This window comes from Lissotriton vulgaris, chromosome 8 (assembly GCF_964263255.1).
Source record: "Lissotriton vulgaris chromosome 8, aLisVul1.2, whole genome shotgun sequence".
Lineage (NCBI taxonomy): Eukaryota > Metazoa > Chordata > Amphibia > Caudata > Salamandridae > Lissotriton > Lissotriton vulgaris.
In genome coordinates this window covers 1,280,283,995-1,280,300,734 of record NC_141696.1, presented here as the reverse complement: position 1 = coordinate 1,280,300,734, position 16,740 = coordinate 1,280,283,995, and the positions used below count along the sequence as shown (strand labels likewise).

Sequence of the window (16,740 nt, the reverse complement as noted above, 5' to 3'; positions counted from 1 at the left end):
TTTGGAACCACCCCGAGATGTTATCATTTTGAAAGTGGCTACTAACCAATTTGTCCTTCAGAGAGCGAGCACTCCTAAATGTTATAGTGCGAGATGCACCAACTTTTTTGCCTATAACAGGATAAGCCTGAATAAGGCTCCCATATTTTTTCATGCTCCACCTAAGCTTGCCAGCTCTATCATTAAAGGTGGTGATCATTCTGGGAGTGGTTGTTGTTTCATTTTGAACAACCAAATCTCGTTCTTTAAAAAGGATCTCAGTTTGTTTGACATTAGCAAGTTTATGCTTAGCTACAGATAATACCTTTTCAGAGTAATCTCTCTGTCTGAATCTGCATAACATGTTGCTGGATTCCTTCGAGAAGCTTGAGTCAGTGCTGCAATTTGTTACGGGCTCTTAATAGCTCTCCATACGGGATGCTATTCAGAAGAGAAATGGGATGGTGGCTCAGAACGTGTACAGTACTATTACCTGCAGTCTCTTTTCTAAAGAGCTCCGTGACCAGTTTATCACCCTGAACCATAACATGTATACCCAAAAAATCACATTGAGTTCGACTAATTTGAGATGTAAATTTGAGATTGAGATTATTGGTTGATAAGCTAGAGATGAAACTCCTGGCTAGATCCTCCCCCCCATCCCAGATTAGGAAGAGGCTGTCTATATATCTCAGCCACAAATTTATATGACAGGTGTATATGTCATTGGCATCAGACCAGACTACCTGCTCCTCCCACCAGCCCAGAAATAAATTTGCGAGGCTGGGGGCGAAGCAGGTACCCATTGCGGGCCCAGACTTCTAGCGATATAGGACTTTATCAAACAGAAAGATGTTTTCATTGAGACAATAAGACCTCATGAGTTTGAGCATAACTGTATGCTCACACAGTGCAATGGGTCTTCTTTGCAGATAATACAAACATGCATTCGCCCCTTGTTCCTGATCAATACATGTGTACAATGAACAAACGTCCAAAGTGATAAGCATGAATTCTTTCTCCCATTTTACATCATGAATCCTCTTCAAAAAGTCTGTACTGTCCTGACAGTAAGATCGTAGATCTTTGACGTAGGGGCCTAAAAAGTAATCAAGAAAAATGTAGGTGATCTCTAATAAGCCTCCATTCGAGGAAACAATCGTTCTCCCAACTGGTTTTGTTTGATGCTTGTGCACCTTGGGTAAAAGGTACAGACATGGGACCCGTGGGTTATCATTATTTAAGAATTTGAATTCATCGTCATCAATGAGACTCATATTCCGCCAGTTAAATAACATTTCATGATATCTTTTAATGGTATCACCATATTGTTGCCATGTTTCAGTTTCGTAGCAGATGATGTCTGTCAGTTGTCACATTGCTTCTGACTTGTAGTCCTGAATGTCCCATAGGACGACGTTGCCCCCCTTATCAGAGGGCTTTATTATCAATGATGAATCCTGCAAGAGATCCTGTAATGCCATCCTCTGTTTGTACGTCAGATTGTCCTTGATTCGATATTTATATATGTGTATGTGCATGTGTGTAAATCGATTCACAAAACCAGCTCCTTCTCCAATGGCAATATCTCCTTGTCCAGAAAGCAAGCGGCACGACTCGGCGGTAATACAAATCCACTTTATTGAACTTTTTATCTTATAACAAGTAAAGTGCACTGTGCAGTTCTATACAGACATAGCCTGCGCGTTTCAGCCGAAGTCTTCCACAGGGCCATATATATATATATATATATTTACACAGATGGTATTTGCACAGATTTTTTTGCAATCATTATTATTCAAGGGTCTATATGACCCTGTATGGGCACTATTCTCCCTGGTTTATGATTGGTCACTGATATTCTATTTTAGACCAAAACGTGTCATTATTACATGTATTTTGGTTCTTTGAATGAAAATATACTCATAATTGCTAAAAACAAAAAAAACTCTAGTTTCATTTTGTTAGACTAAATAGAGGCAATTTTGAGAAAGAGCGCGATGATCTTCCCTGTTAAGTTATTATTCTGTTCTGATGCAATCATGTTAGATGGAAGTGACCCTACGCCGAGGCTCCTCTGCAGAGTGGCAACTCGGAGACCACCTTGGAAGAGCGCAGATTTGATAAGGCAATGTTATCAATGTGGTTCCCACGAGGAGCTCTAGGCTGACCGTCTTCACCCCCTCAGGCAGGTGGAACGTAAAGTGTTGTAGAAGACTGGAGAAGAAGATGAAGAGCTCAGTCCTCGCCAGCTGTTCCCCCATGCAGATACGAGGCCCTGCAAGAAGAATTGGCAATCTTAGTCAGATCCCTGGACACCTGTGATAGGCTGAGTTATCAGAATCCATCTCAAATGACTAATGAGTGACTTTTATTTGGTTATATCATGCTCTTGTGCCATGCCAAAAGATGTGTTCTTTTTTTTTTATAAATCTTTTTATTAAACATGCTCATCACATAATACAAGAGTGGACAATACCTAGCAGGTGAAGAGATACATCATAGAGATGTGTTATTTTCAGTTTCATTGCCTCAGGATACAAAAGTCTCAATATAATTAAACTGAAATAAGGAAGATGTTAGAAGGGAAAACAAGGAGAAAGGAGCAAAAATAAACCACAGTTGAAATTGAGGAAAAGGGGAGAAGGGAATTGTTTAACAAGAATTGGCAAAGCCAATTGCTCTCAGTGTTAGTGAAATTGCCTAGTGGTTTGGAAACACAGGTGATGGAAATAGTGTGACAAAAGTGTGCAGTGAAACTGCATCTGACCAGAACGCAACTTCGCATTTTTTACTATTTATTTCAGACACACAGATAAAGGTGGAGTAGATAATGAGAGGGTGAAAGCATCTCTACTTAGTGGCCAATTGTTCGAGATAATAGCTGTTTCTGAAATAAGGAAGGTGTGGAAAGACGAATTAGGGTGAAACGTCTAAGTTAAGTGATGTTAAGGTGTTGATAAGAATGCATTTCTGGTATACATTTGCTATTGTAAAGCAATACCATAGTGGTAGCGGGTGTAATCGGGGATGCAGATAACTCACAGCTCCTAAGGCAGTACGTTTTACCACTTACAATATCAACCTGCTGGTAACTCAGGCGAACAGGAGGTGACTGTGTATCTGACTCACAATTGTGCTAATTTCCCATTCAACCCGAGCTTTTTCAGAAGCAGCGGTTTACAGGCTCATAGTTTTAAATCCAGGCTTACAATGGAATGATAGGTGCCCTCGGTCTGCCTCACCCCTGTCATTCGAATAGAGCGTGTCTCTGCATCCTTTTCCTCACATCAAAGCGCACAATGGTTGCCCTCCATCACCCCCTTTAGGTGAGCCACAGTTTCAAAATCTCCAGGGTGCGGCCCACAGGGACCGGGCCCACCAAAAAATCGGCCCCTATTTGCGGATCATGACCTATTGTTAAACATTGCTTGATTAGCATCAGGGGGCTGAGTTGTGGTCACATTTATGGTACATCAAGTCTTTTAAACCTTGTAGGGCCTATCACCTCCAGGTAATGTTTTCCAGGACATTAATTGAAAATGGAAGCATTCAAGCAGAGAAGACTGTCTGTTAGCACAGAAGAACAGCATACATCTTCAGATCTGCAAGTCCCCTGTAGAAGAGGTTTGTGACTTCTCTAATCCATGGAAAATGCAAATGCTTCTTGCACACCCGCCAGCACCAAATGGACCTGCTTTTTCTGCAGCCTTCACTCCTGGCATGAGTGTGTTTCTTGCATTTTCCTCATTGACAAGGAGGTGCTTCCTGCATTCTCCCCAACTGGAGAACCCTTCTCCTGGAACATTCTCCAGAGCTAAGGTGTGTTTCCTGAACAGAGTTTGGCCTAGCGCACTTTGATCAATTGCAGACCTGCACTTACTGCATCTACCCCAATAAAAGAGGAAACACCCTGACCTTGTGGAACTGTATGTGCAGCCAAATCAAGAAGACATGACTCATGTCAAAAAGCATGTATGTAGTGCAGCCCCATTTAGTGTAGGCTGTCCATACGCTGCACACATTGTACAAAATGAATGTATGCCAATCAGTGATGCTTTGGAATGACTTCAAGTTCCAAATTCATTTTTCAGTTTTGCCTATTATTTTTTGATTTAGTTGTGCAACCTTCTCTAGAGACATGAGTAGGATTTGCTTAACGCGCCTTAATATCAACCAGCACAGGTATGCTAAATAAGACTGGCACAGCATCTTGGGTCTTTGCTTTTCGCTACCGCTGGGGTGCCCGGGAGGACTGCTGACCCTCTGGTAATTCCTGGGATTACTGCCTGCCTGCCTCCCGCTGCCCGCTCCCACTACTATCTAGGGAAGCGCTGGACGCTGCGTGGAGTTCAGGGCAGGGCACTACAATCCTCAGAACCCCTGCAAACCACGTGACCAAACAGCAGCGCCAGGAGGCGCTTTAAAATCCCGACGGACCTCCCTCGCGGGACGCAGGGCGCAGCCCGGGCAAAGGGCGGGCCCTCTGTGGCCCTCAGAGGACTGAAGAGGACGGGACGGGCCACCCCATTTGGCTCTTTAACAGGAGGAGGTATTGTGAAGCTTCATTTTCATTGACTATATTGACTATTTGGCCGTTTCCAACAATATCGTAGACACTATGTCCATTTGGGAAGAGCTCAACGCCCTGTGTGGCACAAAGTACGTCCCTGATGCAATCATCTCCCCTACTGTGGGCACTAACTGTGTAATTTCCAATGGCCTCCCACGGGACCTGGCTTCCTCTGTAAATAAAGACCAAAACCAAATAAACGCTTCTCCCCCGGATCTTAATATTAGAGGGAAGCACGACAGTGACATTACAAATTGGAACCATGCAAGTACACTAAATCTGTCCATCAGCCCAACATCATCTCCCTCTACACTAACAACATCAATGGAGGACACGGCCGCGGCCAAATTAAACGACCCCGTCTTGTCCCCCAAATTGACTTTATTTATTTTTTATTTTTTTATTTTTGAAAACCTTTATTGAAATCAGAACACACAGCTATTCAGCCTGACATCCCGGAGGCAAGGCAGCAGGGGTAACAGGAGAGAAATAGTGTCAAACAAATGAGACATAATCGTCGAAGGTTAATTTTATAATAAGATGAAGTTCAACAAAAGGGCGCCCGCGGGCGCGAAAGTGGCAGTGGGGACAGTGTGACGCTGGGTGTCGGGGATGGGTAGGGGAGGAAGGCAGGGAAATGTTCATCAAGGATAAGTTACCAGAATGGGAAGGAGGAGGGGGGGGAAGGTAACAGGAGAATATAGTACAGTAGAGCTCAGTTGGCGTCACAGGCTAGGGAGACACATTATCATACAGGCTGACTGATTCAGGCGGTAAGCACACCTCTCCCCTGTACTCATTCCATGCTCCCCAAATTTTAGTCCAAGTTCGAGGTCTCCCCCTGGCCACATAGACTGTCTTCTCCCGGAACATGCACCAGTCCATGTTGGCCTTCCACTGTACCAGCAGGGGGGCCGCGGACGCACCCCATTTTTGGGCTATGTCCCTCTTAGCCACCATGTTCCCAAGGGTAACCCATCTAGTCTGCGCAACGTTGTGATCGGAAGGCTCCCATACGTTCAGAAGGCATCTACGGGCTTCCGCGTGTGCAGCCACGCCAGTCACCTCCTCCATAACTCGGTGCACTCTCCTCCAGTAGGAGGCGATCACCGGGCATTCCCAAAGGATGTGCAAAAAAGTGGCAAGAGCTCCGCAGCCCCTACGACAGAGACCGTCAGGCGAGAAACCCATGCGCATTAATCGGGGTCCTGTCATATACACCCGGTGCAGGATCTTAAATTGCACGAGGCGAAGACGGGAATAAATGGCAACCTCCTTAGGGGAGGAAACTGCGCTCTGCCAATCCTCATCGTCCAATTCAAGGCCGTCCGCCACCCACTGGTCTCTCAAGCTAAGGAGGAGGTCCGTGCGCACATTGATCAATTTTTTATAGGAGATGGAGATTGCGCTGTCCGGCATGTGCCCATCTAGTATCCTGTCTTCCAGAGGGGAACTCTCAGGAATGACGCCGTCCGGCGGAGAGGCCGAAAGCAGCGCGTGTCTCAGTTGAGCGTAGCGAAAAAACTCCGTCGCGCCCAGCTGGTATTCGGTTTGTAACTGGGGGAAGGTCTTAATTGAGCCCCTGGAGAGCATGTCATCAACCCTGCTGATGCCGATAAGGTCCCACTTATCAAATCCCTTGGTGTGCCATAGTCTACCCAGGATGTCCGAATCAAAGAGGGGAGTGAACCTCGTGAGTCTGCCTTGCCACCCTTGTGCCTTAGTAACCGCCCGCCAAGTGCGGACCGCCGTACGGGTGGGGCCCGTCAACTGCCGGTCAAAAGACTTCGAGTATAGGGCCCGATAATAGTTACCATCGCCCATCAACCATCTATCCATGGCATAGCCGGGGCTCCCCACTGGGCCATAAAAGCCGTGGTTGAGGGCAGCTAGTTGCGAAGACCAATAGTAGCGGCGCACATCTGGGAGGGCGATGCCACCGTCGTACCAGGGGAGTGTGAGTTTGTGGATGGCAACGCGGGGCCGACCATCCCAGAGGAGGGTCCGGAGGAGGCCTTCAAGATCACGAAAGTAGCGCGCCGGGACCGGGTCCTGGGCGTTTTGGAGTGCGTATAGGAACCTGGGCAGGGACATCATCTTGAACAGAGTGGCACGGCCAAGAAGGGAGAGCGGCAGTTTACGCCAGCTGTCCACATCACGCCGTAACCGCTGGAGAGGGGGGAGTAAATTGTTATCATGCCTCAACTTGGGGTTACCAGAGATGTAGATGCCCAGGTACTTGAAGCCGCGCGTGGCAATCTGAATCCTGCAGCCTCTGGGGAGACGTGGAGTATCTCCCTTGAGGACATATAGGGAGGACTTGGCCCAGTTGATAATCAGGCCAGAGTACCGCCCGAAAAGTCTGATCACATCACAGGCCACAATGAGGGACCTGCAGGGGGAAGTCAGATAGAGCAGGATATCATCGGCGTACAGGGAGACCCTGTCTTCGAAGCCAGGGGCCCATGTAATGCCTCGCAGGTCAGGATGCACACGCAGTAAAGCTGCAAGCGGCTCAAGGGCCAAGGCAAACAGAAGGGGCGACAGGGGGCAACCCTGTCTAGTACCCCGACGTAGGGGGAATGGCGCCGACAGGCGGCCGTTGACCGTAACATTAGCCATCGGGTCCGCGTACAGTAGCTTCACCCAGCTGACAAAGACCGGTCCGAACCCGAGTTTGGTCAGCACTGCCCAGAGGTATGGCCATTCGAGAGAGTCGAAGGCCATAGTGGCGTCGAGGGACGCGAGGACAGCCGGCTCTTCGAGAGTGTGGGCCCTGGCCATGACACCGTGGAGGCGTCGCAAATTGAGAGCGGTGTTTCGGTGGGGGATGAATCCCGACTGGTCGGGGTGCACGAGGTCGCTAATGACGCCAATCAGTCGGTTGGCGAGCAGCTTGGCGAGGACCTTGGGTTCCACGTTAAGGAGAGAGATAGGACGGTACGATCGACAGACGTCCCGTGGCTTACCCTCCTTGTGGATGACCACGATGGTAGCCAGTCGTTGATCCAGAGGGAGACAGCCCCTCTCAAAGGACTCCAAGAACATTTTACGGAGGTGCGGGGAGACCGCGTCCGAGCGGATTTTATACAGTTCCACCGGTATGCCGTTAGGCCCGGAGGCCTTTCCGGTCCGTAGGGAGCGGATCGCACGGTCAATCTCGTCAGCGGTGATGTCTCTATCCAAGTCCGCTCTCTCATCCTCGGAAAGGCAGGGTAGGTCAATATCCGAAAGGAAGGCCGATGAGTCCACCTCCGAAAAATCCGAGGCAGACTCATAGACCCCCCGAAAGTAGCCAGCGAATGAGTCGACGATGGCACTAGGGTCCGTAAGGACCACACCGTCGTCTCCGAGGAGTTCGGGCACCACACGGCTGGCCATCTCCCTTCTGTCTAACCAAGCCAGCAACTTCCCGGCCTTGTCGCCCACATCGTAGATGCGGCCTTGCTGTTCCTTGGCTAGAGCGAGTGCGGCATTAGTGGCCAAGGCATGGTACTCCGCTTGTTTCAGCGAGAGGGTATGCAAGACAGAGGGGTCCGGCTCGGGCCCCAGCTGGGCCTCGAGACGCAAGACCTCCTGCTCAACAACCAACATGTCAGAATCCCTAGTCCGGCGGGCCTCAGCGATGAGCGCCTGGGCTTCGCCACGGAGCACCGTCTTGAAGGCCTCCCAGAGCGTAACGGCCGACCTCACCGAGCCCACGTTCTCGGAGAAATAAAGATTAATGGCTTTGGCCAGGAGGGAGCGGGTTTTGATGTTACGAAAATACCACGGATTGACCGCGGCCGGTCGTTCCGACAGGACCACCCCAAAGTCGAAAGAGACCCATAACGGGGAGTGATCAGAAATGCCCCGCGCCAGAAAACGGGCTTCGGAAACGGCCAGTGCGTCCGAAGCCAATGTGAGGACATAATCAATGCGAGAAAGACTCCCGTGTGCACCCGATAGAAAGGAAAATTGACGGAGCGTGGGATGTAGAAGTCGCCACCCGTCTACCAGACCCATGGACTCGAGAAAGGAGGGCAGCCACATCTGCGGGCTACGTAGGTCGCGGGGCGGTTGGCGATCAAGCAGACCAGAGCAAACTGAATTAAAGTCACCCCCCACTATCAACCGGCCAGCCGGCATAGACAAGTTGGCACCACCAAGGTCCTGAAAGGTACTAGATTGGAGCCCCGGGGGGACGTATACCGAAAACAACGTGAGGGAACGCCCTTCCCATCTACCAGCCACGGCAGCGTACCGCCCCCTGTCGTCAATCAAGGTGACCTCTATCTCTAGGGGAAGGGACGCGCGCACGAGGATGCCCGCCCCCCGGGAGCCGGAAGAGAACCCCGAGTGCGCCACCATTTTGTAACCCTTGCGATTCAAAGCTTTACAAGCGTTGCCCACCAAGTGCGTCTCCTGAAGAAGGACAACATCTGGCATGTGCCGTTTAATCAGTTGTATTACCACACCTCTCTTAATTCGGTCACCCAACCCGTAAACATTCCAACTGAGAATTCTTAACATCCTACCCCCCATCCCCCCACTGCCCGTCCCACCCAATGCCCAAAGACACCCGCATCAAAAACAGTTCAGGAGCACCAATGTCCCATTGCCACACAAGAGAAAGACAGGAAAAAACAACATACAAAATAACTGTCACCAACATACCCCCCACCCTGCACCCCTGCAGCAGACTAAAAAGCCCCCCCAACCATCAGTGTGCCTGTCGCCCCATTAACTACTCTACGAAAGACCCAGAGGAGTAAGGAATCCCCGTGAAAACGTCCCGCCACCCACCATGTAAATGAAGGAGAGACCATTAAGTAACAAAGCACCAGTCCGGCGGTCATTCGAGGCGGGGGTAGCACCAGCTCCTAGTTCAGTCTTGCCGCTCCGCTCCGCCCGAGGCGCCTCCAGCTTCATCCTCTTGTTCGTCACGAGTAGGCGAAACAGTGTCCAACCATTCACTGACATTTTCAGGATAGTCAAAAAAGAGGGCACGTCCCTTGTGCTCAATACGGAGTTTCGCAGGGAACATCATTGAGTACTTGAGACCCAAGTCTCTGAGGCGTCTCTTCACCCCCGCGTAGCTCAAGCGCTGACGCTGCACCAGCCTGGTGAAGTCCGGGTAAAAGTGCACCTCCGCATTTTGGTAATGAAGTGGTCCATGCGATCTGGAAGATTGGAGGATCGCGTCCCGGTCCCTGAAGTTAAGGAGGCGCGCCACAATCGGTCGCGGCGTCGCTCCCGTTTTCGGCGGGCCCCCCGGTACACGGTGGGCACGTTCCACTGAGAAAAAGTTACTCAGTCCAGTGGGCGCCAAATGAGTCTTAACCAAGTCCTCCACAAATAGGTCAGCTGCGTCATTCTCGGATCCCTCCGGTACCCCTACTATGCGGACGTTCTGCCGCCTGGCTCGCCCCTCAAAGTCCTCCAGCCGCCTTGAGAATAGATCAGCGGTCATCCGCAGGTTGCGGACCTCAGTCTGTAACTCGGAAACGTCCGAGGTTAGGCTGGCGGTCTTGATGTCGAGAGCCTTCACACGCTCGTTGGTCTTGCCCAAGTCGGCCCTTATGAGGGTGATATCAACAGCCATGGAGTCCACTTTATGAGTCAGGGTCTCGTGTTGCTGCTGCATGTCGGCCCGGAGGCTAGTGATGGCACCCATGATGTCCACGAGGGTGGGGTCCGATCCATCCGGTGGGCTCGTCGATGGGATCCCTTTAGAGACGGCCCCCGATGTAGGTGGCGACTTGAGATTCACATATCGCTCCATGCGATTATGCTGCGTTTGCGATTTGCCCCGACCACCTTTATTCGATGCCCTGTCCGGATCACCTCTGCCCGCCATGATGGGTACGAGAGAACAAAGGTGAGGTGGCAACAGGTCCGGGTCCACAGCCGAAAGGCAGACGGATCAAGGAGGCAAGACCAGGGTGTAGAAGGCTCAAGCAGGAGCGCAGTTACTTCACCAACGAGGGCGGCAGGCGGGCACTACGCAGTCCGATCCTGCGAAGTAACGAAGTCCGGAGGGACAATGGCACCGTCACGGAGCGAAGTTCAGCTCGACGTAACTTTGCTCAGGATCCACCGATTCGGAAGCCGATTGCAGTCCCCACCTCAGCAGGCCACCAGCATCACAATTCCACCAATGTGGACCAGGATTTCAGGCAGGATAGTTGCGGTGGGTCGGACGGTCCACGGAGCTCCGAGCTTACGCGGCCATCTTGGTCGCCCGCGAAGCTCCTCCCCCCCAAATTGACTTTATTAACCCAAATTGAGCAACTGTTGTTAGCTGTCATCTCACCCTTGGTCTTAAAAATCAACGACTTGGGGGACAGGCTGAATAGCATCGAGGAAGTAATCAAAAAGTATACTCCTCCAACTAATAAAATGTGTACATCCATTTGCCTTAACCCTCCCATTGCCCCTGAAAAGCATAAGTCTGGTATTTGTAAGAACGGTGAAACACAAATACAGCCTCCCTGTTTACCTGCCCCAAAAGGTCCCAAAGTAACTTTAAAACCTGTGATAAAAACACATACAGTGGTTAAACCTGCTACGGTCAGAATGCCACGCATCAACTTACCTCCTGAAGCCGCCCCATATGTGTCTGTCCTCTCTGGGGTCCCTGCCCTCAGCCAGGGAACACACGAATCACAGCAGGACCTGCTAAATAAGGTCATTTTCTGGCTAAAAAACAATAGACCTTTGCCACCTGAGATAGATGGGGTGGGGTGGTTAGGCACGCTGTCCAAAGACATCGCTGGGGACCTGGTGCTAATTAAATTTAAAAACAGGAATATCGTCCCCTATTTACGATTTTGCCCCCCCAAAGAAAGACATGGCAATATTCGCATTTGGGATTTGCACGATTTTTACCTGAGCCCCCCACATATTCCTTACATAGACCAACGGCAATGAAATACTACTCCTGGGGAAGGGGACCTCGTCTCCACAGTGCAACTAATCTTTTTAGCCTTCAACGGTTTTGAACTTTTGCCCAAAAATTGTATTTTTTAAGACCCCACCACTTAGAGGCCACTCATAAGCCTGAGCTAAACTGACAGGGTAGGATGTAACTGATAAGTATATTAATGATAGAGGCTTGCTTAAATGTTCTTCCTCGGCTCCACAGTATGAATGTAAGTCTCTTTGTTTTAGAGTTGTTTTACTGAAAATGAAACCTATGCACATTGATTAGCTGATTCGTTATGCTTATTTTATCTTGTTTTATTAACTTTGTAATGCAATGTTTGGTGATTATGAAATGTTATGGTGTTTATTTATCTATAGTTGATGCTTTTATGATTTTAATCTAAAATCGAATAAAGCTTAATTGAATTGAATTGACTGGTACACAAGCACATCGTTTCTGTCTTGTTCCTGACCTCCCTCTCCACATTCCTGGTGCTTTCCTCGTCTGGTTCCACTGACTCTTGTTCCAGTGGTAGGACCTTCAAATAACTTTACCAGTGCATCCCTCTTAAGTTCTGTGTGTAACCGAGTGCTAAACCACCACCAGCGCATCCTGTTATTCAGTGCAGGGGTCACACTCTGCAGTGCCAAAGCAGTCCACTCAAGTTTGATAGGTCACCTGAACTTTGACCTGTGGCACCCCTGCTTCTGAAATAATTAGAGGAACAAATACTTCTGACTAAGCACTTCAGTCACTCACAACTATAATCATAATTCCAAATGGCACAAACGTGACCTTGCACTGTACGCAGCAGAGAGGCCAAAGATTGGATGAGCATGCTGTCTGGGCACCTTCATGACAAAGTGAGAGGCTCTGGCAAACATTTGCACCGCTTTCACAATCAAATGTGGAGAACTCAATATTACCCAGTCATGAGCCCCTTTCGAAACCTGAACACATGCAACTCAGCTTGCATGATGCGCTGTACAAGTCTCAAGCTGTGTAACAAAATAAATGACTAAACCATATCTCGATAAATTAAATACTCTTAGGAATGAGGACTGGCTATACCATTCAACATAAAGTCAAAGGAGCGAAACGTTGCAAGGACTGCATCGCTGGCTGGTATTACTTTCAGAGTTGTTGCCCATCTTGTCGAGAAAAAGAGGTTTTACTTGCTACATTAAGGGGATGAATATAGGAGCTGGTAGGGCGCCATTGCTGCATATGTAACTGCCTCCCTCCAACTAATTACGTATATTGCTACGGTGCCCCTAGTCGTGATATGTTGTCGGTGCACTTCTACCCAGGAACGGCCACTAAGATGAAATGTGTGAAATGGAATACCTAATGTAATGTTCATCTTTATAAATCATAATAAAGGGGGCGTGGCTTGGCGCCCGGCGGGGACGGCAGCGCAGATGTAAGCGCTCCCGGTCGCCAGGGGATTTCGCCGCTTCCATCGGCACAACTGTACCTGCAACACTGATATTTTACAACCGGAGTCTGCAGCGACGACGGGGCTCTGGTTTGCGGTCCTTTCCAGGCGGCGGTATGGCCGTTCTTCATGTTTCCATAGCGGACGCGGCTGAGTGAAAGTCGCTCCCGCCATTTTGTGTGTCTTCAGCGCGGACTGCGGCGCTCCCGTCCCACACCAATGCGCATTCACCACGGAGCCCTACGCAGCGCCAACTCCTCATGGTGAGGTGATTTCTGCTTATTTCTTTTACCGCTGCCTGCGTATTCTGTGAGCTGCCTCTACATGAATTCTGGCAAGTTTGGATCGCGTTTTTTCTCCCTCTGGTGGCCATTTTGAGCAAATGCTCTCCCATCTCCTCAGGCACCCTGCAAAAGCATTCAGACTGATTCAATTCTACATCGACTGAGCTGCTTTCTCCCTTGGCCATATGTCTAACGCTATTTACAATTTGGAGCAGTGCTGAGCACGGTTTTTTTGTGCGTTCTCCTTCATTTGCTCCCCTTATCCTTATGAGGTCTTCCTTTTGACGGACCTTCTTTGCTCCATGAGGTGCCATTTCTCTACACTTTGTCCCCAAGATGGCTCTTTGTTCTCGTCACCTATGTCCTAACTTCTTCAATTAGAGACTTGATTGCTGTTCCTTCCATTTTCCTCACTCCATGCATATCTGCACCTTGCGCAGTTTTTCAGTTAGAAGCTCCGACGCGTACTCTTCACTGCCTCTGGACTAGTAGTGGACATTACTGTTATTTGTCTTTATGGAAAAGAAGGCATTCTCTCGCACCTCTAAACCTCCACGCCGCGTCTTCATTAAAAATTCCAAAGTCCTTTCTGCACTGGCGCACTCTCGAGGCCTCTCAAGGAATCATCACTCAAATGTCGCAGTCTAATACGGAGCAGCCCATCCAGCCTCCAGGGAAGGTCACGTCGAAACGTCCTAAAAAAGATCCTCCATCGCCAACGGGGTCCACATCGGCTGTTTCCATGGAGCTGTTATTGGAAGAAATACGCGCCCTCAGACCCTTCATGGAAGAAACTAAGTCTCAGATGGATGCTAGAGTGACTACAGTAGAACATTCCCTAACAGCTCTACAGGAGTCATCCTCTAAAGTAACACACATGCAATCTCAAATCTCTTCTCTTCAAAAGCAGGTTGAAGAATTGGAGAATCGTAACAGGCGCAACAATCTTCGTCTCTACGGCCTTGCGGAGAATTGCGAGGGGACTGATCCCATTGCCTTCTTCAAATCATTTCTGCCCAAGCTCCTTCACCTACCTGAAGATACCACGCTTAACATCCAGCGTGCACACCGGTTGGGCCGCCTCCCTTCTACTTCCTCTCCTTCTTCACGGCCAAGAGGTGTCATCATGTACTTCTTAGAATACACTGACCTCCTCAAAGTTATTTCAGCGGCCCGTGCCTCACCTCGATTGCAATGGTTAGGCTCTAACCTTTTCTTTGCACAGGATTATGCAAGAGCTACAGCTACTCGATGCAAGGCCTTCTTGGACATGCGACCAGAACTTCGTGCCATTGGAGCCAGATACGGTCTTTTCCACCCATGCCTATTCCGAGTGACCTACAACAACAAAACTACGACATATGAAGATCCTGTTTGCCTACGAAGCTTTTTGAATGCAACTCAAGCCTCTGATATAGACTTCTCTAGCTCATCGTCAGCTTTTCCGCCATGATTTCTGCGTGTTAAAGCTTTGCAATTTCAGTTAATCTGCATGCTTGTCGTGCATGGTTGAATGTCTTTTTGCTTGTTCTTGTTATGTTTTCAGGCGGCTCCTGTTCTCATGTTCCCCTGTTCTCCCCCTCATTCCCCTTCGTATTTCTTCTCTCCCTGTTCATTATTTAGTATTGTTCACTGCTGCCTGTTTGCGTACCTTTTTGCTACTCATTATTGTCTTGTTCTCACCCTCTCTCATTCGTCTCATTCATTATTGTCTTTCCTCCCTTCTCCTTGCAGGTTTTACCATATGTTTGGCGTCATTCCCCCGACCTGTTGGTTCGTTTGCATCGGACGCTTGCTTCCTTTGCCTGGCGCTCCCCCCTCATTCATCTCCTCGCGTACCCTTCCCCTGGTGATCAACCCTCCCCATCTCTACCCTTCGTAAGTATGTTTTCCCTTTCCTCCCAGTTGTTCACTTTCCTCCTTGTATCTTTTTTGCTTTTACGTCTCCCAATTTTCTCTGTTTCACAGGTGTCTCTTCTTCTTGGTTCTCGAATACTCTTCTATTGTTGTCTTATATCTATTATTCTGCCTACTTCTTGGACTACCTTATCCTCTCCTCTACACAACTCGCTTCTACTTTTCTTTTCCTCACCCTATTTCTTCTTCCCTCATCCTTTTACTCTCTATTATACTGCACTGCTTTTTATCGACTCTCTTATTCTTCTTGGCTTTTCAATTCTTTTGGTCTCCTTTGCACCCCCTTCTCTCTCTTTTGTTTTCTTCTTTTTCTTCGACATGATATGTCCCTGGACTACCTTCTCATTTTTTCCGCATCTTCAGTACTTTTTTATTATCTTCTTCTGCTTTTCTTTTTTTTCTTCTTCTTTGATATGATATGTCTCTTAAAATAATCACTTGGAATGTTAAGGGCGTCAACTCACCTATCAAACGACAAAGAATCTTGTCTCATCTTTTGCGTTTAAATGTGGACATTGCTTTTTTACAAGAAACCCATTTGTCTGCTGAAGAATCTGTTAAGTTGAAAAGAAGCTGGGTGGGTGATGTTTATTTTTCCCCTGGAGATGGTAAACGCAATGGAGTTGCTATTCTATGTCACAAAGCTCTTTCTCCTTCTATGATTGCTCAAGAGTCGGATACTGAGGGCCGTTGGACTTATGTTAAACTCTCTATTAAGAATGTTCCAATTTCTCTTCTAAATGTATATGCCCCTACCACTGGTGATTCCACTTTCTGGCATTCATTTTCCCAGCATGTCACCAGATTCATTGATGATAATTTTATTTTAGCGGGAGACTGCAATCAGCCCTTGGATCCCTTTTTAGACAGGAACTCCAAAGCACATTTCATTCCTAACAAACCTCACAAATCCTTCTCCCAAACCATCTCCCAACATAAACTCACCGATGCTTGGCGTCTTTGTAATCCGAATCTCCAAGAATTTACTTTCTACTCCCCATGTCATCATTCCCAATCTCGAATCGATTACATTTTTGTTACCCACAATATTGCCTAAACTCTCTCTTATGCAGAAATAGGTCCAATTTTACTTTCTGACCATGCCCCTACATTAGTTCAATTGGATCTCTTACCCAAATCAACAGGCCCTAAACGTTGGCGTTTCAACAATTCTCTTCTCCTAGACCCCAAATTTACTACCGCCTTCACCTCTTTCTCCCATGAATTCTTTGCCCTAAACGATAACTCCCCTGTTCCCAAACATACTATTTGGGATGCTTTTAAAGCGGCAGCGAGGGACTTTATCATTGGCTTTGTTGCTAAAAAACGTAGAGCTGCTCGAGAAGCTACTAAAACCATCCTTCTAGATATTAAGAAATTGGAGCATTCTTATTTTACCTCCCGCTCACAGCAAACTCTAACCGCCCTTATCAGCGCTAAGATGAAATTTAACAAAAAATCTACTGATGATGCATCATTATATTTATTAAAATCTAGTGCCAAGTTCTATGGGGGCAAAAATAAGGCTGGCAAGATCTTAGCCAATTATCTAAAGGTGAAACACAACAAACTAAACATTGAATCTATCTACGACACTGACTTGAACCTTAAACACACAGATGCAGACATTCTCACTGCATTC

The 16,740-nt window shown here is 48.2% G+C and overlaps 1 protein-coding gene across 1 annotated transcript in view; it reads right to left on the bottom strand.

The window, feature by feature from the left end:
* Positions 1-1,319: 1,319 nt before the first annotated feature.
* LOC147698613 (cytochrome P450 2J6-like) overlaps positions 1,320-16,740 on the bottom strand; it is a 686,733-nt gene continuing 671,312 nt past the window's right edge. The window contains exon 9 of the mRNA XM_086935205.1: positions 1,320-2,257. Within this exon, the coding sequence (XP_086791331.1) occupies positions 2,025-2,257 (233 nt within the window). The 3' untranslated portion in view covers positions 1,320-2,024. The remainder of the gene's footprint in view (positions 2,258-16,740) is intronic.